The sequence below is a fragment of the Pelodiscus sinensis genome, chromosome 1, assembly GCF_052426305.1.
Source record: "Pelodiscus sinensis isolate ZL-2025 chromosome 1, ASM5242630v1, whole genome shotgun sequence".
Lineage (NCBI taxonomy): Eukaryota > Metazoa > Chordata > Testudines > Trionychidae > Pelodiscus > Pelodiscus sinensis.
Window position 1 is genome coordinate 201,724,475 of NC_143052.1, and position 25,471 is coordinate 201,749,945.

At 44.6% G+C, this 25,471-nt stretch overlaps 1 protein-coding gene across 4 annotated transcripts in view; it reads right to left on the bottom strand.

Moving 5' to 3' along the window:
- Positions 1-25,471, bottom strand: part of SYTL5 (synaptotagmin like 5) — a 153,719-nt gene that overhangs the window by 68,193 nt on the left and 60,055 nt on the right. For all 4 annotated transcript variants that reach the window (XM_089774612.1, XM_089774611.1, XM_089774615.1 and 1 more), the window contains exons 2-3: positions 20,604-21,109; positions 1,681-1,896 (exon numbers count right to left, since the gene is read on the bottom strand). In XM_089774612.1, coding sequence (XP_089630738.1) covers positions 1,681-1,896; positions 20,604-20,722 — 335 coding nt within the window. In that variant the 5' untranslated portion in view covers positions 20,723-21,109. The remainder of the gene's footprint in view (positions 1-1,680; positions 1,897-20,603; positions 21,110-25,471) is intronic.

Consider the following 25,471-nt stretch of genomic DNA (forward strand, 5'->3'; position numbering starts at 1 on the left):
GGGCCAAAAAGCCTCACCACGCGGTTTAAAGGGATCACTCTGGTTTTTTTGCTGAACAACTCTCAGGGTCCTTTTTTTTTTTCCTGGCATGTTCCCCCCTCCCCCTGCACTGGCTGCAGGACATGGGGGAGGGGAGACACTGGTGGCTGGGGCCAGCCCCAGGACCCTCGCCCTTCCCCACTGATAGCCTACAGGCCACAGGGGACCTCTGGGAGGTCTGGATTGGCCCCTAGAACCTCTCTCCACCTGGTGCAGAGAGCCTGCAACCCTGAGGAGGTCACTGTGAGCTGGGGCCCACCCTCAGATCCTCACCCCCTGCCCAGGAAGCTGCAGGACATGGGGGATTAGGGAGTGCTGGAAGCCGGAACTGGCCCCCCGAGTCTCACCCACCCCCAGTCCAACTACAGGCCGGGGCTAGCCTATGTAGCCCCAGCCTCCCAGGAGGAGCCGCTAACAAGGGACTGCAGCCTTGGTCCTGCAGAAGGAGATGCTGGCTAGAAAGTGCAGCCCTGGGCCCTTAGGATGAGCTGCTGCCACAGCAGCACCACCCTCGCTACCCTAGGCAACCCCAGTAAGCTCCCCGCCCAGCCTCTCAGCCCCCTGCCCTGGGCCCCATGCCCTCACTTCCAGAGTTGTTGACTCGAGTCCCACGACTTGAACTCAAGTCCGACTTAAGTCACCTAGGTGACTCGACTTGACACTTGACTCGGGTTCATTGTTTGTGACTTGAGACTCGACTTGAGACTTGCTAATTTTGTTAAATCGACTTGGTGAAAAAATTGTCCGAAAAATTGTCCGAAAATGACAACATTGATGGCTTGTACAAAAGTGACTTGACATTTTTAAAATTAAGACTTGAGACTCGACTCAGAAGTGACTTTAGGGACTTGAGACTCGACTTGAGACGAACTGTAGTGACTTGAGACTCGACTTGGACTTAACAATGACAACTTGAAGACAACACTGCTCACTTCTGTCTGAGGTCCCCCCCAAATCCAACCCATTCCCTGAGCCACACTCTCCCATCCCCCTGTCCTATACAATCATGTAAATAAAGCATGGGCATGTTCCTTTTAATTTACCTCCCCCCCCCCCCCAAAAAAAAAAACATTACTGCTATTAAAGACCCAGGCGATGCCGGGTACATCTGCTGGTCCTCTATATTCTAATGGAAGAAAAATAAAGGTTGACTTACCCTGTTCATTTGGCAGAATGCCATTCATTTCAGAATTCTAATTTTATAGGCACGGCGAGACATGTTACATTAAAGCCTTTCAAACAGACGTGGAGGTATTAATATCATAGAGGCTAAGGAGGTAGGGATATAAGTGTTGCTGAAAGTATTTTTACTCCAATTTTTGCATCCCTTCTCTTTTGCAAAATAACAGATCATATTAGGCAGAACAATCTGGGACCTTACATAGTTTTAGTTGTAATATTTACATTATTGGATTTTTTCCTTAATAATGTAAACAGATGTATCATAAAACAATAATCTTCACTTATTTTTAGTTCACTCACTCCAATCATTTAGCATCGTAATGACAGGAGTACTATTTAACCATTCTATGTGTGCGAGCTATGTTATGCCCTTTTGTCACAGAGAGTCAAAGAGCAGCATAAACTAATTTATAAACAGATAAACTTTAATTCCATATTTACAAAAGCTTCAAAACTTACGCAATCTTGGCACACACTGTGCACTTCCAGTTCCCATCATGTCCCAAAACTCGACATTTGTTGCAAACTCTGAGTTTACATTCATAGCACTGGTCCCCCCTGTCAAAGATAAAGCCCAGGTTTTTTTGACAGCGAACACAGACCCTGCCACGGTCCTGATGGCAATGGCGGTTTCCACCTTTCCGTCTCACTTCCAACAACTCATTCTTCAATTTCCTGGAAATAAAAGAAAAAAAGAAGGGCACTTCAAATCTGAAATACCAGTGAGTTCATAGCTCAGAGGCTAACAAACTAAGGGAGTGCAGGCAGATGTATTCGGCTACAAGAGGGCACTTGCAGGAGGTGAGTGCCACCCCGTTACACTATTGTAAAAGGTTTCTGGGGTGGGCTGCCTTACTTCTTGCACTGCAATATGAAGCTTTTCCACATCGCTCCAGTATTAATTCAGTTGGCTCCATGGCAGTACACAGCAGAAGGAGACAGGCTGTACCCAGAGGCTTACAGCACCTGTTCCCTTCCCACCTCTGTGGCTTTCAAGAAAGTGATAATAGCTAGAGCTGCCTAGGGTAGATGGTGAGAGTTTTCATTGCGATTGTTTGGACTGAAGACCATAGTGCATCCGATCTCACCCCTATTGTGCTTTTCTGCTTCTTCACAGTTTCCCAGACATGTTGGTGGTTTGGGTGGCAGGGATCAGCATTGAGGCCTGGCGCCTGGCTAACAGTGAACAGACAGGAATAGAAGGGGGTTGAAGGGAAGGGAAATGTGTTTGTGCACTCTAACCACCACACGCCCACCCCCGGTGTTGCCTCTGTTAAGGCTTGAATTTTCGGAGGGTCAATGGTGGCCCCCACACAATATTCATGTTACAAAGGGCAGGGGGGAATGCCACCCATGCTACCACCATGAGTTGCTCACCGAATGCCACAGATGGCCCAGATGGCACCCACGCCCCCATAGCTGGTACAAGAAGCCAGTTCAATGAATACAGTAAACTTCTGATAATCCGGCACCTTTAGGACCCGGGGGATGCTGGATTATCAGATTTGCCGGACTATCAGAAGGGGGGGCTATGAGGGGTCTAATAGGTTTAAGCAATACAAGTCCAGGTCCCAATAATAAAATAATCGTTATTACTTCATACCATGGTTGAAAGGTGTGAAGGAAAAATACAGGGAAACTGAGGAAATGAAAAAGGGATTTGTTGAGACAGAAACCCAAAGGCACAGCAAGGTTTACAGTATGGGAAGACCCAAAACTGAGAAGCAGGACACATCACTGTGGATTATTTCATGGGTTTTCAAAACCTCCCTGAGCTGCAGTGGTCCATGCTGTGCCCAGGTATCTGGTTACAGGAGGCCCCTGACTTGCGACCGCCCAAGTTCCGACCCCCCCACACTTACAACCATTTTTGTACATGTGAAAGGGGCCGAACCCCCCTGACTTACGTCCTCGGCCTGCATTTATGACGGCGAACGGCGCCTATCGTAAATGAGTGTTCAAGTTACAACGCTCCCGACTTGCAACGCTTCCCCAGGGACCAATCGCGTGGCAAGTCAGAGGCCTCCTGTACTCAAAATCTGCAAACAGCTAATCTGCATTCACACCTCACATGTTCTAAGGCTAAGCTGTTTGCTTGGGTATTTACTTGAGGTGAGAGTTGGAGAAACTGGATCTCTTGTGGACATTTTAGGGTAGGAGCGACGAGGAGTCCTGTGGCACCTTATAGACTAACTGAAGTAGGAGCATAAGCTTTCGTGGGCAAAGACCCACTTCGTCAGATGCATGTCAGATCCTCGTTGCTTTTGCAGATTCAGACTAACACGGCTACCCCTCTGATACTTGATTTTAGGGTAGGTTTGGGAAGGGGGTGTTGCTGCTACTGAAATCAGGGTTGGATTTGTGTCCTTATTGACATTGGCCCGATTTTCATTATTTCTTTAACTGGAATACTTAGAATGTTTGTGTACATGTTTAGCGAAATAGAGTACATTTTGATGTGCCCTTCGTCTTTTCTTTTATGGGAATTTATTGTTAATGTATTTGCTAATAGAGTGAACATGTTTAAGAGTCTGATAAGCCTGAACCAGAATTCTAGCTCTAAAACATTTCCTCTTTTGAGGAAAGTCTGATCTAATTCAGAATTTCCTATTACAGACTCTTTTCTAATAAATATAATAAAAGTAATTTTTATTCCAGACTAAAAGGTCCACATGGGAAACTACTGCCAAATAATTATAAAGGAACAGCTTATTTCAGCATAGCTATGACATCAATTTCCCCTTATAGACAAGGCCTAAAAGGAAGAGAGACTCTGTAACAGGGCTACTCAACTTTGGAAGCCCTGGGGGCCACAATGATACTCACAGCGCATGCCGAGGGCCGCAGCTTAAGTGTGGTTGCATACACATGCAAATATATGCATAGCGTCTTTCACATAGACAGGTATGATTACAAAGATTAAGCAAGACTACACAACACGCAGGCCCCATGTAAGTCAGTTCTGCTGATATCAATAAAATGCAGTATTTACCCGATTTCCACCCATATAACAGCACTTCTAATGAGCAACAACAGTCCAGGAATTTAACTACTAAAACACATATCAACAGAAGACCATCATATTGACTCCTTTTTTGCTTTGGCTCTCACTGGCAGGCCGTGTGTTGAGCCCCACATAAATCCAAACTGCACCATGGGCCGCAAACAGGCCACGGGCCACATGTTGAATAGCTTTGCTCTATAAAATAAACAACAGTGAATTCACTTAATTCCCTAGTTAAGAATTATTCCTCGTCTTAAAGCTATAATCTTTTCTTGTTGGAGAAAGGGTTTCTTTCTGAATAAGAATATATTTAAATTGCTAACAAGGGCATGCTTATGAACTCAAATTATGTCCTACTATAAAAGGTAGTTATAGACTAGAGGATGAAAGGAATCTATACCAATGATGCCTAGAGCATGCTGGTTCCACTGCTGTTAAAGCCTTTGGAAGCCTTTCTAGAATTAAATGCATTGAAATTACTACTGAAGCGAAACTTTTTAAAATTTGAAAATAAATTGAAAGAGCAGCTGATGCTTGCCATACTGATCACACCATAATTCAGGGGCACATCTCTTCCAGGAGTCTCATCCTTCAAAGGCCATGTTCCTTGTATGCCACATGACACTGAAGTCTACAGCAGTGAGAGTCAGACATAGAAAACACTCCAATTATGGGAAAGGAATTCCAGCACAGTCATCTCTAGCAAACAATACCTTTTTTTCTCTATGAGATACTTTCAATTACAGCTAGCACTGGTCATTAACAAGGTAGAATGAGATTTTTATGGTTCCCCTTATATAGCTTTGTGTTGATTTTTATATTTTAGTTTTCTGGTAGCTTCAATATCATTTTAAATGGTTGTACGGTATTCCCAAGTGTCTCAGTATGTATTTGTTCTATGTGTACAATTATTATCTGTAAAATGCACTGCCAGTGAAGTGTCTTCCACTTGCTATATGTGAAGTACTGTTACTGGTGTTTTAGCTTTGTAAATAGATTTACTGATGAATCTGCTAATTATTTCTTACCCCTATAAACAAAGTTCACTTACAGATTGTGTCAGGAAGGTCCAAACCTGACATTTGCAGACTCTCTCAAGAAGGATTAGCCAAATAACTAAATATTCTGATCAGGTGACAGTCCTCCCCTTCCCCTTCCTCCGCCCTCCCCCCAGCAACCCTCTAAACGAACAAATTTTGTTTCCAGTCAATCCAAACCAAACACATTTGAATTTTCAGTAAACTGAAACATCAAAACATTTATGTCAAGCAAAACATTTTGGTTAACTCAAAAGAAAATGTTTAGTTTTGATGTCAAGGTTTCTAAAAACATTTTAATTTGTTTTTAATTAAAATTAGGGGTTAATACATAATAATAAAATAGGTCAACACACAAATTCATAATTTGTTTCAGTTGACATGACTGCATATTTTGTTGTAGAAAGGCTTTTCTGACAAATTTCAGCCAGCGCTAATCTCAAATCTTACTTACAAAGTACAGCAGAAAATACATAAAACCCTATTATTTCTGCTAATTTTTGACACAATGAAAGCTTTTTTCTCCTGTCCAGCAAAAAAGAGACTAGTCAGTAGGTGCATTGATGACTGTGTTGGACCTGAACAGAAGGATTTCCTGGTCCTGCAGAGGGATCTGTAGGAAAGCATCTATCAGAGTGACTATGGAAAGAGACTACTTATAGTACACGTTCAGATTCAGTGGTGTCTCACTGTGAAAGGGAATAACCTCTCTGATTTTGAACTCTTGTGCATCATTGCTCTGATTTCTAAGATACAAAGTACAGGTTGGACATCCTTGGTCTGGCACTCTCTTGGGGTATGTCTACACTACAAAGTTAATTCGAACTAACAGGCGTTAGTTTGAATTAACTTTCATAGGCGCTACACGTACAAACCGCTAGCTCGAACTTAATTCAAACTAGCGGAGTGCTTAATTCGAACTAGGTAAACCTCATTCTACGAGGACTAACGCCTAGTCCGAATTAAGTAGTTTGAATTAAGGGCTGTGTAGCCACTTAATTCGAACTAGTGGGAGGCTAGCCCTTCCCAGCTTTCCCTGGTGGCCACTCTGGTCACCACCAGGGAAACTCGTCTGCTCCCCTTCCGGCCCTGGAGCCCTTAAAAGGGCACGTCCTGGCTACGGTGCCCGTGCCAGGTGCAAGCCTGCCAGCACCCAGCCAGCAGACCCTGCACCTGGCACGGCACAAGCCAGCCACCTGCTGCCACCCAGCCCTCCGCCTCTTTCCGGGACCAGGCTGGCGGCTCCCAGGAGTCTGCCCGGGGCCGCAAGAGGTGGGCGCCCGCCTGGTCTAGTGCGGAGATCGTGGACCTCATCCAGGTTTGGGGGAAGCCTCCAACGTCCACGACCTCCGCACTAGGCACAGGAAAGTGGCCGTCTAGGGCAGGATAGCTGCCAGCCTAGCCCAGTAGACTGTCTGCCAACAGCAGCCAACACTAGGTACCCTGGAGGGGATGGACCGAAGACAATGACCAAGCCATTTGTCTCGTGCAATCCATCTCCAGCCTTCCACAAACAGAGGCCAGGGACACCATTTCTACCCCTGGCTAATACCACTCCATGGACCCAACCTCCATGACTTTATCTAACTTCTCTTTAAACTCTGTTATTGTTCTAGTCTTCACAGCCTCCTGCAGCAAGGAGTTCCACAGGTTGACTATTTGCTTTGTGAAGAAAAACTTTCTGTTATTAGTTTGAAGCCTGCTACCCATTCATTTCATTTGGTGTCCTCTAGTCCTTCTATTATGGGAACTACTGAAGAACTTTTCTTTATGCACCCTCTCCATACCACTCATGCTTTTATAGACCTCTATCATATCCCCCCTCAGTCTCCTCTTTTCTAAGCTGAAAAGTCCCAGTCTCTTTAGCCTCTCTTCATATGGGACCTGTTCCAAACCCCTGATCATTTTAGTTGCCCTCCCCTCTCCCACCCTTTCTCTTCCCCTCTCTTACCTCCTTTTCCCAGTCTCCCCGAGTTTTGGTCAATAAAGAGAGTTTCTATTTTTGACCACACGTGTCCTTTATTTTGTACATCAGGAAGGGAGGCTAGGGAGGGGTAATGGAAGGAGGTGAGGGAGGAATGGAATACGAGCCTCCGATGGGGAGGACTGGGGTGGCTCTGCGAGCTCCTCGGGGTGGAAGCTCTCCTGCAGCCCCCCGATTGACACCACCCCTCCGGATGGCAGCCTGCGGCAAGTGTAGCCAGGCTGATGGCTGAGTGCTGTGATGTGCCGAGTGTGGGCATTCAGGGCACTCCAAGCCAGGACTGCTTTGCTGTCCCTCATCGAGTTAGACAAGCGAGTGGGGAACCCCTGAGAACTGTCTGTCCAGGGTGGGGGTCGGGTCCCTTTAAGCACAGCCCTCGGCTAGCCTGAGACAGCAGCTCCACTCTCTAAGTCCTAATCTGATGCCCTGCCGGCACTGCTTCCAGCCATCCTTAACCTCGGTTCAGGGTCCACTCAATGTGGACATGCTAGTTCGAATTAGCAAAATGCTAATTCGAACTAGTTTTTAGGTCTAGATGCACTAGTTCGAATTAACTTAGTTTGAATTAGTGCTGTAGTGTAGACATATCCTTGGAGTTAGACCCGTCCCAAAGGAGAGAATTTGCCAGACCAGGAGAGGTCCCTGCCATGGCCCCTCAGCTCTCTGCCCCTCCCTGACACCAGTTCATTCCTTCCCAAATGGGCTTCCTGCTGACAGTCCCCAGCCCCAGCTCTACTCCAGCCCCAGCTGGACTGCCCCACTCTGGCCCCACGCCAGTTGGACTGCAGCGGCCCTAGCCTCACTTTCAGGTAGTAGGTGGCTCTGGCCCCTTTGCCAGCCGGGCTGCCGCAACCTCAGCCAAGCTGTCCCTGCTGTGTTGCCGTGGCTCCAGACCCATGCCACCAAAAGACCCACGGCTTGGTCCCTGACCCCGCTACTGGGCAGCACATAGCTGTAGTGGCCCTGGCCGGGCTGCACCAATCCCGCAGGTGATCGAGCTGTTGTGGCTTCAGTCGGTCTGCCATGCCTCCAGCCCCACTACCACCAGCCCTCCAGGCTCCCAGCTGCTGGCCGTCCTGCCCCAGGGCTCTCTCATCCAAGAATATCCGTGGGTCCTTCCAGAATACAGATGCTGCTGGACCAGAGGGTCCTAGTTAAAGGAGGTACATCCTATAGTGTTGCACTGTAACCTTCCAGTAAGTATACACAGAGAAGTTAGATAAAAGTCTATGTATATGCTGTGAACATAAAAAGCGTCATGACAAAAATCCTTATTCATAAAACTTATCAAAAGAAATAGCTCAACTTCACGCCTGTTTTAGTAAGTCAATCCTCATAACTAAATTCTCTGAAGTGATGGAAAACTTTGTTTTGCTCAAATTGCTTTACCAACAGAAGCCCTATTTCTGAAACAGCGTGATTGCAACTATATCATCAACTATATTCACAAAGTTGAATACAGCCAGTGCATGGAAAATTTGTTTAGAGTCCACAAGCTTGACTTTTTCTAGATACTAACCATCTTGAGTTTTGGGATTCTTGCCTTTCTCTCCAGTTCATCCATTATCTACAAAGTTATCTACTGAACAAGCATCAGTGAGTGCTAGCTCTGCCCTTCTGCTCCTCTTTGATAATGGGTGTGTCTTGGTATCTCTGGATTTCTAAATGATGCTTTGTTGATGCTTTGAATAGAAAGGTGGGAGTTTTCTTGCCTTTTCAAGTCAGGCGTCTTTAGATCAGAACCTAAGGCCCAGAGGTTGGATTCCATCTCGCCTGGATCTGGCCCACAAGGCTCAAGGCGCCCCTCCTCTATGCCTCTCTGCAAGGCGCCCCTCCTCTATGCCTCTATGCAAGGTGCCCCTCCTCTATGGAGTCAATGGTGGTGTTCCAGCTCTACAGCTCCCTCTCTCCACCTCCCGCAGGGCTGCAGTGCCAGCGCCAGCTTCCTGATACGAGGGATGGGGAAGGAGGAGCCCTGAGCTTCATGGGTTGGAGTCAGGCAAGCCAGGGCCAGATCTGACCCCGGGGTTCTACCTGGCGGGGGGAAGAAGTGGCTCCATGTGCTGCCACTCCCCATCCCGCCCTGGCTGAGGAAACGACAGCACAGCAATGTGCCACCTGGAGACTTTCCCCCCGTTGCTCTGATTGGCCATAATCATGGCCAATCTGAGGAGCAGGAGGCAGTGCCTGGGAATGGTGGGGAACACAAAATCAGGTGCATCCCTGGGGAGCTGTGCCAAGTAACCATTTCCTCATCACCTAGCCCCTACATCCCATCCTGCCCAGACCCCCCCCCACCACGCAGCCCGCTCCTGAACCCTACTTCCCACCCAGACCCTGCCTAGATCCCAAACCTCCTACTCCACTCCTGCAACCTACCTCTTGCCAAGTTCCCCCGCCCCTATTCCACTCCTGCACCTTACTACTCTCCCAGATCCACCAATCCCAAATCGACTCCTCCCTCCTACCCAGAGCCACACCCCAAGCCCGCTTCCTAGCAGCCCCCTCACACACTGAGACCCTCATTTTGGCCCCACCCTATAGGCAGGGGGAGGGGCCCTGCTAGGCTCTGGTGTGCTGTCTTTCTCCTCATCGATCGGGGGGCCATGTGAGTGACGGGTTTTTTTCTTCTCATTTTTGTGCTCCCCCCCCCCACAACTGATTTTTCTGTGTATCTGCGGTTCCTGGCCCTAAAAAGGTTCCTCACCCCTGCTTCAGATATTAGTAAAATGACCTAATATTTGTGCAGGTACAGTTTTTGAGGCAGTTAGATTCATTATCTCTGACCCTTCAAATATTTTTTGTTTGTGTTTTATCCAATACAACATAGGCCTCTTCAGTAGGAGTCCATACAATTCATGGGACTCTAATTCTTCTCACAATGCGCTTGTCTGTACCCTGCACAGGCATTACCATTAAAGGTAACCCACACAGGATTTTCTATTTATACTGGTAGGATATGTGAAGATGGTCTGGGAGCTGCTGTTTTTGTTGTTTTGGTTTTTTAATCTGCTTGTTTCATTGACTTTAGAAATAGCTAGCAGGAAAATCAGCGCAGTTGCTTTCCAACTGCTGTAGGGTTTGTGGGATTCTCAGTGGATGGATATAATTAGCTCTCCTATCTTAATTGAAGAGCTAAAATGCTGAATCGTCAGCAAGAGCTTCATTTCGTGGCAGTGTCAGGCAGTCATTACAGGTAAACCAATTAAAAATCCAGAATTATAAATTGACTAGCAGTCTCTCTCTTGGCTTGTAGTATCACTTCCTCAAAAGTTGTCCAGTCACTATAGAGTTTTACAGGATGAATAGGATCTGAGAGTTTAATATAAAAATAATCCAAAAATAATTCCTCAAAATTTTCTGGCCTTCTTTGTGAATTATAAAGAAGCAAAACTGGGCATTTTTTTTCTGGATTACACAGCACCTTTAAAATGTAGAAATCCATTTGGGTCTCAGCTCAAATCAGTAAGCAGTTCTCCTCTATCAAAGTGGAAATGTTTCCTTTAAAAGTTAACATTTCTTATATTGACTGAAGTGTTAGTCTCTCCTTTGGTACTAAAGTTAGAGAGGCAGTATCCTTATTTTGTAGTAATTCCATCTGAACAAACAGTGTGGTACCACAGGACTACTTGTTTTTAAAGTTACAGATTACCCCGGCTACTCATCTGAGACTTTCATCTGAACAGCAGTTCCTATTCTTTATCCAATACGACTTCTTGAATGATGACAGTCGTTCTGCTAAGGCTATTCATTTTGTAGACTGACTTTTTTTTAAAATGTGTTAGTATCTTAAAAGCAATTTCCCCTTCTGACTTACTCATCAAAAAAACATTCAGGCAGCTGTGTTGGTCAGAAGCTTTGTTTTCTGATTCCTTGCAGAGGCTACGAGATTGAACCACAGATAGACTGTAGCAAATGGGGTCACATTTCAGAATATGAAGAATTAAGTGTTCCAGGGGCAAGGAAGAGTAGGAGGTAGTAGATGAGTCATCTGAAAATAATCCATCATCACAGCAGCCTCTAAACAACTACTACATAGCTGTGCCAGTTAAAATTTACCAAAAAGGGATTGCAAGTGTAACACTTAGATGGAATAAATTAATCATAATCATTTCTACTTGTAGCACAGGCATTAAATTTTCCTTAATTCTAAAGCAACAGAATTTCAGGCTACCAGTTAGAACACATTTGTAGACACACATGCTGTATAATAATTTAAAGACAACCAGTACATTTTCTAGGACTACAAAGAGAATCCAAAAGAAAAACCCAGGAGAGTCCCAGTTAACAAACTGTTAGGAGAATTATCTTCTAATACCCTAATCATTCTAAATTAACTATAATATTAGGGTATGTCTACACTACCCCGCTAGTTTGAACTAGTGGGGTAATGTAGGCATACCGCAATTGCAAATGAAGCCCGGGATTTGAATTTCCCGGGCTTCTTTTGCATAAACGGGGCGTGCTGCCATTTTTAAATCCCCGCTCGTTCGAACCCCGTGCCGCGCGGCTACACGCGGCACGAACTAGGTAGTTCGAACTAGGAAGCCTAGTTCGAACTACCTAGTTCGTGCCGCGTGTAGCCGCGCGGCACGGGGTTCGAACGAGCGGGGATTTAAAAACGGCGGCGCCCAGCTTATGCAAATGAAGCCCGGGAAATTCAAATCCCGGGCTTCATTTGCAATTGCAGTATGCCTACATTACCCTTCTATTTCAAAATAGGAGGGTAGTGTAGACATACCCTTAAGAGATCTGATAGGAGAAGACACATGCATTAAATTTCTCTCTGCTAAAACACAATGCAGGTGGTTTAAATTTCTTTCTTTCATTTATTTTAAATGCAAAAGATACATTAAAAGCACCAACACTTCAGAGGGGACATACCACGTACACTAGAAATGCATTTTGTTCCTTATATCCAATATCTAGGCAGCACTAACAGAGTTAATAACCTAAACCTTTCTAAATGGGAGCATAAAATCAAGGAATATGCCTTCATAATACATCAAAGTGGAAGGCAGAAGTAATCTTAGTCTACAACATATCTGATAAATGACTCAGAAGAGCAATGGCTAGGATACTCAATAATATCCATGTGATAAGCAACACTGTAAACATGATGACTTTTATATCACCACATTTTCTATACTACTGAATGCAGAACTTTTTTTCCTTTTTATCCTTTTGCCTACCATAACTTTTCAGAACTATTTCAACCTGCAAAAAGAAGAAGAGGAAGTGGTCCAATTTTCCTTTTGCCATTTTAATTGTTCCAAAATTTGCAAAATTACAAACTGTTGCAGACAGAATAAAAAAAGAGGAAAAAAATCTAGACATTAAATGCACTGTTAGTTCATTCACTGGGGCAAATGGGAGGAAAAGGACAAAAATAGTGGTTGGATTAGCCCCCAAGAAAGCTCTGCATTCTGTACAGATCAACTTCTACTCTTCTGTTAAGAAACTTTCTTGAGTTGCTAGCCACCTCTTGAAGCCACTGGTGTTCTTTAGATATCCTGGGACGAGGCCATGAACAGGCTGAAAGGGCTAATTCAGTCATAGAATAACAGAAGCAACTATAAAGTGATTCTTCTTGCTCCCACATTTATTCCCAGCACACAAACAGGTGCAAAAATTAATTGTATTAAGAACCAATATATCAACTAATAAACTCACAATGATTTCAAGTGGCATCTCACCCCCTGAAAATTAGGCCATTTAAGTGCCTAAATATGGAGCATTCTTAATTTTTAAATAGAATAGAGAACACAGACAGCTGCATTTATGGTAAAACAGTAACTGTTTATACAAAAGAAGCATAATATATCAAATAATAATGTTCTAAATGGGGCAATTTACTTGTCAGATATGATAGTTACTAGGGATGTTATGTAAGCAGGGGAATGGTCCCGCTATTGCGGGGAACTTTCCTGGCTTCTATACCACCCCAGTGAAATGGGCCAGCGAAAGGATCTGAGTCCCCACTCCCACTTCCTTTACCCCACGGCCTCCCTGATCCTGAGGGCTCCCCTTCCACTCTCCTGAGTAGCAGAGTCCTCGAAACCCCAACAAGGCTGGGCCCAGGTTTCCTGGGGCTTAATCCCCGACCCTGTAGTCACTTGGGGCAGGGGCTAGGGTGTCCCCACTCCAAGGTGCTCTCCTCACACTGCATGCTTTCTTGGCCCAGTGATCATTTCATAAGGTTCTAAGCAAATACAATTTATTAAACATCAACTGATTAAAGAGAAAAGAAGAAAAAATGAGAATGGTTAAATGAGAACACACAGCCCTGTTCTGTAGCACGGGGACATCACAAACAGCAGTCTGCAGAGTGTAAGGACAGTTCACAGTCTCTTCTTTATAGGCCCCTTAAAGGCCCTGAATGTGCTGCAGGGGGGCTGCAGGCTGGACACGCTTGCTTTGGCAGTGACCATACAGCTTCAAATTCTAAGTGGCCAGACCCCTCTCCCAGTCTGGCCTGCTGGGCCTCTTGGCTGGTGATATCTCCCTGCCCAGAGCCTCTCCCCGCACTTTGTTGGTCCCAGCTGCTCACCACACCCAGCTGCAGGCTGTGCTGCTTTTCCAGTCTCCAGCTCCTTGCCTTGCTTCTCTGTCCCTTTTGGCTCTCTGAGCACTGCCAGTCTGCTGCTCAACACAGGGTCTGCGCTCCTTGGGCTGTGTGTGCCTGGCTCTGTTGCTGCAAAACTGCCCCTCAGCACAGCTCGCACTCCTTGGGCTATGTGTGCCTGGCTCTGTTGCTGCAGGACTGCCTCTCCACACAGCTTGCACCATTTATCTGTCTCTCAGCTCTCTCCTTGCTCAGAGACACCCAGAAAAATCCCAGCTCACACTTATGACGGGGCCTGGCCTCTTACTTTCCTCGCTGGCTTGTCCAACCTGTCAATCAGGCCGAGCTGGAGTGTTGGCTGCTTTCCATTGTCTCTGGGGTCTGTCAGTCTCAGGGCCCTGATTTCTCATGGACCCTTCCCCTTTTGATACTGGGAGCTGGCAAACCAAAAACTCCCACAGAGTCCCACAGAGTTTTAGTAAGGGGCTAACAGTCCCCTTACAGTTAGATATCGATTCATTTAATAATCATGTTACCCCATCAAATCTTAGTGGTTATACAATTATAAAATAGTCCCCGTGGGTGGGGCCAGCAGCCAGTGTATCAGAGACAGCAGCACAGGGCAGCAGCAGTCCTTGTCCATGGGTAGCCCAAGCTCCCCGCTTACAGAGGCTCCGCTGGAACCCCACAGAGCAGCCTCTGTCTGCAGTGAGCCTGGGCCTGGCATGGACAGAGGCTGCTTCATGGCAGTCTCTCCTGCCTTCCCCCGCATGCTGCTGCCTCTAACACAGACAGCAGCAGGGGGTGGGGAGGTGGCTCACGGAGCCAGTACTTGGGGAGAACTGGCTTTTAAGACAGCTCCCTCCAAGCAGTGGCTCCTGCCTCCCCTCTCCTGTCCCCCCCCCCCCCCCCCCCCCCCCCGTGGGAGGAATCAAGTGAGGGAGGCAGCTCTACAGAGTCGGCATATGTGGAGAGCTGGCTTAAAAGTCAGCTCTCCACACATACTGGCTCCTGCCTGTCCTCCCATCCATACTGCTGCTTCTCTATCAGAGGTATCAAGGGGGGAGGAGTGCATGTAGTCAATAGGATTGACCCAGGCTTTTTGGTTAATTGCATAGTCAACTACACGTTGACATCCCTAATAGTTACTAGTCAGCTTTTCTCATCCCAGGGCTTGAACATAAGACATCTAGTTCCTAACAAAAGCCTTTACTGTCTGAGCTACAAAAAGCCACTTCTGTTGGTCAAAGGTTTCATAAACATATCAATCTCTGTCTATGGACAGCTCACCACTGCAGGAGGACAGAGAGCATCACTCTGAGTGAATTACACACAGAATGGATTTGTTTCACCCTTGAAATGAACAAACACTAACTAGCTTCAGGGGGTAGCCACGTTAGTCTGTAGAGGATAAACTTAAAAAACAAAACCTGGTCTGGTAGCACTTTATAGACTAACCAAACATATAGATGGCATCGTGAGCTTTTGTGGGCACGGCCCACTTCTTCAGATGACCAGAGTTTTGAGTTTAGGATGTGCAGACCCAAAATAAATAGGGGAGAAGGGAAAGGATGGGAAGGAAAAAAGAGAGGGGGGTGGGAAACAAGGAGCAAAGGTTATGAAAATATCAAAAGGGAAGAACAGGAAGGCAGAACAGGCCATCAGTAAGCACCTGAAGACTGGACAGTTAAAACAAAGCAGATAAGGATTAAAGACAATAGATACGGATGACTGGGCAAGTAGATTCAGTGATTTGTCGAGCCCTGATAATACCTATCTATATATTTTAGAGTGTGTGTCTGTCTGCAACTCCATTTGTTTAAGAACGCCCTGCTACTATAAGAGCTAGTACCACCAAATTTGGTACGAGGTTTCTTCTTCTCCTAACTTAGCTCAGGGTCAGGGTTTGCTTGTGCTGGGAGAGCCAGAAGCCCCAGGAAAAGGACTTTTTTCCATAACATGTAAAGGGAGGGGGCTGCAGTTCAGGGGGACACAACATGAGAGTGGGCACTATGGGCAGTGAGCCCGCAGGGCAGAGCTATCCTGGAGAGAATCCACTGGGCACAGCCATACACCACCAAGGGAGTGGCTAGCAGACCTGGGGCTTAGCAATCTTGCCTGCCAGCACACCAGTAAGTTGCGCCCCTGCCCCAAACCCTTTCCCACCTCCAGGCCCTTGGGCACAGCACTGCGGGGGAAGGCGAAATGTGCCTGGTGGCTATGGGAGGGTTGGGAGAGAGAATGGTTCTGTGCCAGATGGATCCTCTCCTTCCCCTTAGCTCCTTCTGATGCCCCAAACATCACTCTCACAATCCTCCAGCCTCCTGCACTGCCCCTTCCCCCACATTCCCAAGTCCTGCCCTGATTCCTGCATCCCCACACTACCAGCCCCCTGCCCTGAAGGACCCAGGCAACACTGGGTAGGTCTGCTAGTAATACTATTAAAGCTGTTAAATACAACACGGGTATAGAGCATCTTGCCAGAATGAAAAACAAATCCAGTGTAGAAGACTGTGTTCTTCTGTGAAATATGTTTTGATAAGGCACACACCAGATTGCACCACCTGGCATCCCAAGGACAAAACATGTTCATCAGAAGTATATTTCTGAGCCAAGGATAACAGATATCCTTGATGGTGATAATTTAGCTGCAGAGTGACAATTTCTCCCTGGAAGTAGGGTAATCCTCCTAGCCCCCTCTTCAGATCCAAACATAGCTTGGATATATTGTGAGATTGTTTAAGGTCTTGGAGTTTGATGTTATCAGATACAGGATGCAAAACACATTTGAGGGACAATTCTCCAAATAACCTGAGGGACTTGAGTTCACTAGCCTCTGAAGTTGCTGGAAAGTATGCATGCATTGCACTAGATTTAAGTTTTTTTTCCCCAAATGGTTCCTCTTAATTATCAGGATCTTCACATTAATTTCTGTTTTCAAGATGTTCAGGAGGTCTTCTCCTACTAGATAAAAAGCCTATAAATCCTCCAATTACCCCCTTAGGCAGAACATATCACCACTTTGCTAAGCCACACTCAAAGGGACTGGCAGGCAGGGTTTTTAAGAGACCATCAAGGGACGGGAACTTAGCACAACCATCAGAGCTTGAGAAAGGATGACAACTGAATGCGGAAGCTGCTGCAGACAGCTTAGGAAGCCAGTGGTTCATTGACCTACTGGAATTGATGCAGGAATCTGCTAGAAGCATATAAGCATGATAGCAACTTCAGAGATACCCATGTAGCTCAAAATTCCCTATCAGAGGCATATTTCTGAGCCAGCTGCAGAGCCTAAATGCCCAACTATGAGCTTGCAAGTCTTCTAATTTGCAACATCCCTGTCTATTAAGGCTGATCCTGCTCCAAGAATAAGCACCATTGCTAGAACAAACTGTGTCTCAAATGTTGCTGGGTCTGCACTTCCTTTCTTCAACTCAGTGATAACCATGATTAGAGCAAATTAAGTACTAATGCCACGGCTGCCACTCCATTACTCTACTCCTACATTAACTGATCCAGGCTAGGCTTAGGCAAAAGGAAGGGTTTTCTGTTTACTCAGGCTGCCACATTTCTCACTGGGTAAAGAGGCTGTACACAGCAATGGGTGCACCGCATTTACTCTAGTTACCTCATTTACCTGGGCGGGAGGAGGGAAAAAGAAGTTAATACAGACCCACAACTATACAATTGTATCTGGATCAATATCCAGCGACCTCAGTGGGTGCTGAATACACATGTCTGTGACACTTGCCAATCCAAGGAGAAAAACAAGGCACAGCCTTTGAATACAGAAGTAGAAACAAATGAATATTTTTTTCTCAGTTTGCAACGTGGTATATCTTGCACATTCTAAACGAGCCTTCCCTGATCAAGTGACACATATAAATGCATTCCTAAATTTGTTTCTCAGAGCCAAACAACACAAAAATGTAGGGAGAAGCAGCATCAAAATTTTCAGAGGATGGATCGGGGTGAGCAATAATTTTTTGCCAGGGGCCACTCTGAAAATCTTTGAAGTGGCCCTGGCTGCACAGGAAGGGGCAGGGCATCAAGTAGAAGGGGTGGGGCATCAGGCAAGATATTTCCGTGTTTCCCACCGCCAGACACTGATTGGTCTGGGGGTGAGGGAGTGCCTTTTCCCCACTCCAAGTTCCCCCAAGGTGCCCATGCCCCTGGTGTGGGAGAAGACTTCCTTCACTCCCCTACCTCTTGACCAATTAGGGCCTGGGGGTGGGGGAGCTTGCAAAGCCTACTCTGCTCTCCCCCATCCCCTTGCGAGCAGCACACGGCGCTTCAAAGAGCCACATACTCCTGGCAGGGCAGGAGGAGGCTTTCCACGCTCCCCCGCCCCCGGGACAATTAGGGACTGGGAGCGGGGGAGCAAGCGAAGTTTCTCCGCTCTGCCCCCGCCCTGCGAGTAGCACCTGTAGCTTGAAAGCGTTGCGTGTTCCTGGCAGGGCGGGAGGAGGCTTTGCGTGCTCCCCCACCCCCAGGCCAATTAATTGGAAATTAATTGGCCTGGGGGCGGGGGAGCACGCAAAGCCTCCTCCCGCCCTGCCAGGAACACACAACGCTTTCAAGCTACAGGTGCTACTCGCAGGGCGGGGGCAGAGCAGAGAAGGCTTTGTGCGCTCCCCTGCCCCCAGGCCCTAATTGGCCTGGGGGTGCGGAAGAAGCAGGGCCTCCACGGGCTGGAACCACTCGCTTGGCAGGCCAGATCTGGCCTGTGGAGGCCCTTTCACCCACCTCTGGGATGGATGTTTAAATGAAACAGCCAAATTTGAATTGTCATCTGAAATATCTGCATCCAACCCCACTGAACATCACTGTCCCCGTACAATCCTCTTCCAATTCTAACCTTGTGTAATCTTTCAGGAAAGCGCAGGGTTACTAACTCTTTAGCCTCTACACCTTTCTCCATGGTCTTTTGAGAACTAGAAGGCAAGGGTCCTCTCCTAACATCTTGACTGACAAAACCCCTTCCCTAAACATTATCCGGGGAAAGCAGCATGGAGCTATTTCTTGTTGCTACCACTGACATTTTGTGTACTCTCTCTCTCTCAATGGCTCTGAATGAACACAAAAAAATAATCACACTCTCAGAGAAGTGTCCAAAAAGTTTTGTTTAATCCTTCTGAGTGCATGGGATAAGTCCAAAGATGGCAGCAGAATCAATATCATGGGATATTTTCCAACTCTGCTTGAAATACAAAACATTTGCCATACATTTTTCCAGTTACCTTCAGCGTGGGAGTTAATCAGGCTGTCAATAAAAAAATTATCTTGGTAACATACTAGAAAATAAATACTTTAATTTTTATTGTAGAATAGCCACCATTTTACCAAAATTCAATATTAGGCTATGTCTACACTGGCGCGATCTTGCGCCAGAAGTATGCAAATGAGGCTAAGCATGGAATATCACCAAGCCTCATTTGCATATCTAATGAGCTGCCATTTTGCAGACGAGGCTCTTGCGCCAGAAGGAGCTGTCTACACTGCCCCTTCTTGCGCAAGAATAACCCTCTTGCGCAATGCCGTTACGCTGATTATTTTCAGGAATAACGGTATTGCGCAAGAGGGTTTCTCTTGCACAAGAAGGGGCAGTGTAGACAGCTCCTTCTGGCGCAAGAGCCTCTTCCGCAAAATGGCAGCTCATTAGATATGCAAATGAGGCTTGGTGATATTCCATGCTTAGCCTCATTTGCATACTTCTGGCGCAAGATCGCGCCAGTGTAGACTTAGCCTTAGTGTCTAACTGATGGCTTTCTATTCTAGGTACACACAGACAGAGGCATGACAGCACAGACTTTGTCATTTTGGAACTCACTGAACATTTCTGTGGGAATCAAACAGGAATGCTGGGATCTTAAATATGGAATTAACATCAATCAAGAGAATTTGTGCATATGTTCAATGCAAAGTATTGGATTTCATTATGCCAAATCTTTATCAAATTTATATCCTACGAAGCTATTTAGATAATCTTTTGGCAAATTTCCAAGGTATGCAGTAGATCTAAGTATCATTAATTCTCAGCATGCATTTGCATTGTGTTGCAGGCTACCTTGCATTGAAGTAATATTCCTGCTTAAGAAATGAAACAAAGAAACAACAAACCTACAGAATTCATTTTTCTGTGTTAACAAAAATGACTGGATTTAAGTTTCCAATGATTCTGCTATCCAGGATATCATTCTCCCCACTCTTATACCTGTAGCAATGCATGAGTCACACACATTTACATAAAGATGCATTAGTAGCATTTTCTCCCCACCTACCACTTCTACCATACTTCTATTTGCATGAGACTAATTGAGCAGATGTGCTAAAGTCACTCTTGAAATTCAGAACTCCACACAGCAGCAAAAAGACCCTCAAATCAGACCCCAGTTTTAGAAATGGCAACTTTATAATGATTAAAAATCAGGCACTCCAACACAAGTGCCTCGCCATTCACTTCTCTTCCTCCTTTCCCTCATCACTCACTACTCTTCTCCTACCCAAATTGGGAGGGTTTCACCTGCAGACCTGGGAGCTGCAAATGCCTGACAAAACTAGGAGGCAGCGTGAATTAAGCAGGGGAGTGGGTGATGAATCAGTACCTCCCTGCCTTCCCCACACTCAGTAATCAAACATTGGGTATCCAGCCAATAGATCTGCCCAGACATTGTCAGGTCTCCTTTCTGATCGGACTTTTCAATCAAAAACAGCGTCTAGCACTCTCCTGTATTCTAACAACTCAACCAAGAGAGAATGAAAAAAAATTTTAAAGAAAATTTAAAAGATTACCTTATCCTCTTATCTTCCACTTTTTTCAAATACTCATCCCTCTTCAATACTCCCAGTATTGTTTCCCTTTCATGTTCCAATAAAAATGACAAATTGATGATCTCCAGGTTTTTTGACATGATTCTTCAAATAGTGATTTTTTTAACAGTTGGCTCTTCCAGAGAATGAACTGTTTACTGCAAATTTCAAAGGCACATTTGTCACAAAGGTCCAAGATTTACAAGGTCACCAGACAGCCTGATAGGGAGCTCGTTAGTAAATTAGACAGATATCAAAAATGTGTGACCACGTCTTCCAGCTGCATGACAGAAAGGTTTCTGGTGTGTTCTCTTTTAAGAAATTCTCTCATCTTCCCGGATGCATAATGTTCATTGCATTTTTTCTGGTCTTTCTTGACATGCTGGAGGCCTTCAACCCACATTCACTGATGGCGTCTGAGTTAATCTTTCAACACATCAACGGTAGTCTGAAGAACCCCAACAGCTGGATATTGAGATTCAAACTATCTGAAAGTCAAAAGAAATAAAAGAAAGTGATTTTAACACTATTTGGATCTCATTTAAGAGACGCTAAATGAAATAATATCTTGGGAACTGCCGAAAAATCAATATCTAATCACCCGCCAGACTAGCAGATTGCCCCCAGGGTCATCAATGGCCCTGCTTTCTGTATATTTACTCTCAAATGTTTGATGATCATCATGCAGGCACCCTCCTTGTGTAATTTCATTTGCAATTACTTGCCAGTTGTGGAAGTCCTGAATTTGCTAAACACACTTTGGACTTGATTTTGCTGTTCTCATAATGGCCAGCACCAAGCCACACAAATGGTCCCTGGATTTCAGTAGAACTACTTGAATAGAAAGATGCTTGACAGATGGCAGAATTTGGCACTATGTGTCTTTGTTTGCTCTAAAGGACACTATAGTGTCCTTCCTCCTCCTTTTCCTCCCTCCCCTAAACACAGTAGAACTTAACTACAAGAATCCCAAATGTCTCTACCTGAGTACTATAACCCTTTTAAACACATGAAACTCTGTTTCATGTGGTGCATGACAATATAATTAAAACGACAGGGGTGTTAATCTGGAAGTTCTAGTCATCACTGCCTCACAGAATGGAATAGCACCTTACTGAAGGAGGGGCATGACTGATACAGCTATTTTTATATTTGTGAGAGCCTGAGTCTCAGTGTGCCAGAACAGACTAGAGCAACCAATGAAAATCTGATGCAGGAAGGGGATGAAAGGCTGGGTCCAATGGAAATGTGCAGTGCTCGTATACAGCACCTGCAGCTCTCCTTCCTTATTAAGCCTACAGTGGAGTTACTTTTGAAAGCTTGCCTTGCCTCTCTTGCATCTTTCCTATAAGCAAAAGGATAATGGCATGTGGTATGGAGGTGGAAGCAATACAAATCACATAGTTAAAATGTACAGCCATAGACTTGAGGAAGAGTTATGTGTCGCTTGAAAGCTTGTCTCTCTTACCAACAGTTGGTCCAATAAAAGATATTACCTCACCTACCTTCTCTCACCAATAAGAATTGAAAAACTTATGCTTTACCACCAGCTCACCACCAATGAAAGCAAAACCACAATACAGTGTAACTGGATAAAATGAAAATTTTCTTTCCACTAAATTACTTAAATGTAAGTACAGTAATCCTGAAAAATGAGTGTTCAAGTGTGACGCCACTCCCCTTCAAGCTTGGCTGTGAGCTTATAGTAAAGCAAGTAAAATGTCATACTTTCAGAAGATTCTGCCATGCATTAACTTCTGTTACCACAGGGATTATGTCTGACATTTTATAACCTCTTCTCAGAATGCTCTTTAAAAAAATCTCAGATCAATGAAAAGCTTACATGATCTGTATACAGCTCCTCTACAGAGTATTGCTTTTTCTCTGAAAGCAGTTCAGTTGCAACATTACAACTTTTTTACAAAACAGTGTTTTTATGGAAAGAAAATATTGTAATAAAATAAATTGCATCTTAACAGTACTACTGTGATTCAAACAAATATATTATCATGCTCCCTTTCGAGAGTGAAGAAAGTTAAGACAAAGAGGTCAAGTGACATGCCCAAGGTACACAGCAAGTTAGTGACAGAGTTAGGAATAGAATCTAAGACTGACCCATTCCCATCTCTGTGCATAGCCCTCTTGGAGAATAGGAAACAAATATTTGAGTCATGGACCAGCATATATCCTTTGTCCAGAATGTGATTTATTTTAATATACCATAAAATTAAAATATAGTTTTAAGCAATGTTATAATCATTAATAGTAACATGTTTGATATGTGGCTTTTTAAGAAAAAAAGCCTCAAAAGTGAACAGTTTCTTTTAACTTCCACTTGATGAAGCCTCTACTCACAGTTGGCAGAAGGAATATCTGAAAAATGTAATGCTACCAGCTATTTACAGAATTTACATTTGCTGGATTCCATTCAACATTTATGCCCTGGCCATGTCCCACTTCCACCACAAAATATTCAGCTTTTCCTCTCCCTTAGCCAGACTAATTTCAGTGTGCAGGGAGTGCTTAAGTGCACCTTCATTATTGAGTACAGTCCCCATCTTCTCCTGCTATATGCAAGTGCTGAACAAATGGTAACTGCTCATTATTTGGTTCCCTATGCTTTTTAGCAATATTAAGTAAACAAAAAGACTGAACCCTTTAAGAGCAATCACTTCTAACATATGAGCTGCATGTGCAATACAGTATTACAGTTCTTCTTGGCAAGTAGAAAGCCATATTACAGTACTTGTGCAGCTAGGAGACTAAGAACAATATGAAAAAAAATATAATTGCAAAGTGCATGTCCTATTACTGAGCTTTAATTTCACAAACCATTCTTTCTGGAAAGCCCAATTGAGCAAATTTGAAATCTAATTCAATTTAATTTACCAATCAGAGAGTTATACTATACTACGAAATATAGGATTCAGAGAAGAATTAGGTATTAATGTGGATAATGAGAACACACATGGTTACACTGGATAGAGTAACTCGTGCTTCAGGTATAAGCCAACTACCAAATGACAGGTGCAGTCCTACTCCCATGGCCAGGTTATCCATTTTGTAGTTTCTTACTTTTCTCTCAAAAGTGTCCACTGATGGTTATTTTCAGAAACAGAAGACCAAACTGGATGGATGCTATGTATGACCATATCTGTGTTCATATCTGACTATTTGCATTATAAGCTAGTGGGTTAAAGCCAGCTGTATCCCCATAAAAACCATTATAGCTTTATTTGCGAAGTCTATTGAAACTAAATTGACTTGCATCACAGAACATCTTCCGGAATATTATATTTACCAAGTGGGCAGTTGAACACAATTGACATGTACATTATCCAGATTGAAAAGGTGTTTATTGTTAAAGTCTACTCTTGTATAAAATCTTGGTTATCGCCTATTATATATCAGGAAAGGTTCATTTTATTTGAAAATTGTTTTCCAAATCTTTTACTGAAATAGTCTGGGGACAAAGACTCCAGTCCTTTCTCATGATAAAAATTTCCCTGATTTCAACAGTGACTGTACCTGAATAACAACTTCGGGATTTGGCTCCTAGTGCTGCAGGCTTCACTTAAAGTTACTGTTTTGTTCTGACTTTATATTTACAAATTCTACCCTATATGAAAATTGTTAAAACTACTTTGAATAAAACACTATTATCTTTCCTTCTTACCTAAGGCTAAATGTATGGGGGGTTGTTAATGCTGCAGCAAAGGGGAATAAGGGAGCACAAGGCTACCTAAAAGCCTTAGTCATGGACAGAAAATAGGACCAGGCATTACAGAAACAGAACAGAACACCAGGCACTTTGCAAGGGAAGGGGGAGGAGAATAACAATTTCCACAGGACCACAACTCCCATTCACTGCCCTCCTTTTCTCAGTGCGTGGGCAGAACCCCCAACACACATATCAAGGCAGCAGTACCAGAAGAAATATTCTGTGCTAGGCAGAGTCTTCTTAATTCCCTGCCCTCAGCTTCAGTGGGAGTTATTTGGGCAAGATATAGGTTCTCCCCTGCTACCTGAATTGGCAGCAGGGAAATTGGGAAGGTGCTTGTGACTGTCACGATCCAGTCCCTGGGTTGCTCCTGGGCAGTATTTAATCTGGTTTAAAAAGACTTGGACCATTCCACAATTTAGAACCACTGGATTCATCAGCCAGAACATTTTGCTGAACAGTAACTATACTGACCATACAAATTTATTGACGGGCATCAAGGCCACAGTTCAGCGACATGTGTAAGCACACACCTAACTTTAAGCACACGAACAACTGCCTTTGGCTTCATTTGAACTACTCACATGCTTTAAGTTAGAAGACCTAACACACTGGAGGCCGAATAAGAAGTAAATAAATGGCATTGAATCTAATAAGGGTTTGATGAGTCTTGCAAGGACCAGGGTTGAAAATTATTTAGTATTTTCACCTCTGGGTTGGAACACACACATATCCCAAAGATAAAAAGCAGCAGTAAATGACTGGAAGAAGAGATAAAGTGCAAATGGGCCAGAGTTCAAATGGAACAAGGGAATAATATTCCAATTAACAAGAATTAAAATAAAATGTAGTATTAAAGAAAGATTAGAGTCAGGCTCGTTCAGTGTTTCTTAAACTTTTTAAGACCGAGGAACACCAAACAATATTTTTTTTAATGAGGAACACCAAGGATTTTTTGTTGAGAAAAAAAAGTCAGGGGGAAAGTAATTGAGCGAAAAAAAGAAATCGCCTGCCCCTTTAAGAGAGGCCATTTTGAACTCTGTTGTTCTCCACAGCACACCGGTGTTCCCCAGGACACAGTTTAAAAAACACCGAGGTAGTTAGTTCTGTCCTTGACACCCCCCACTAA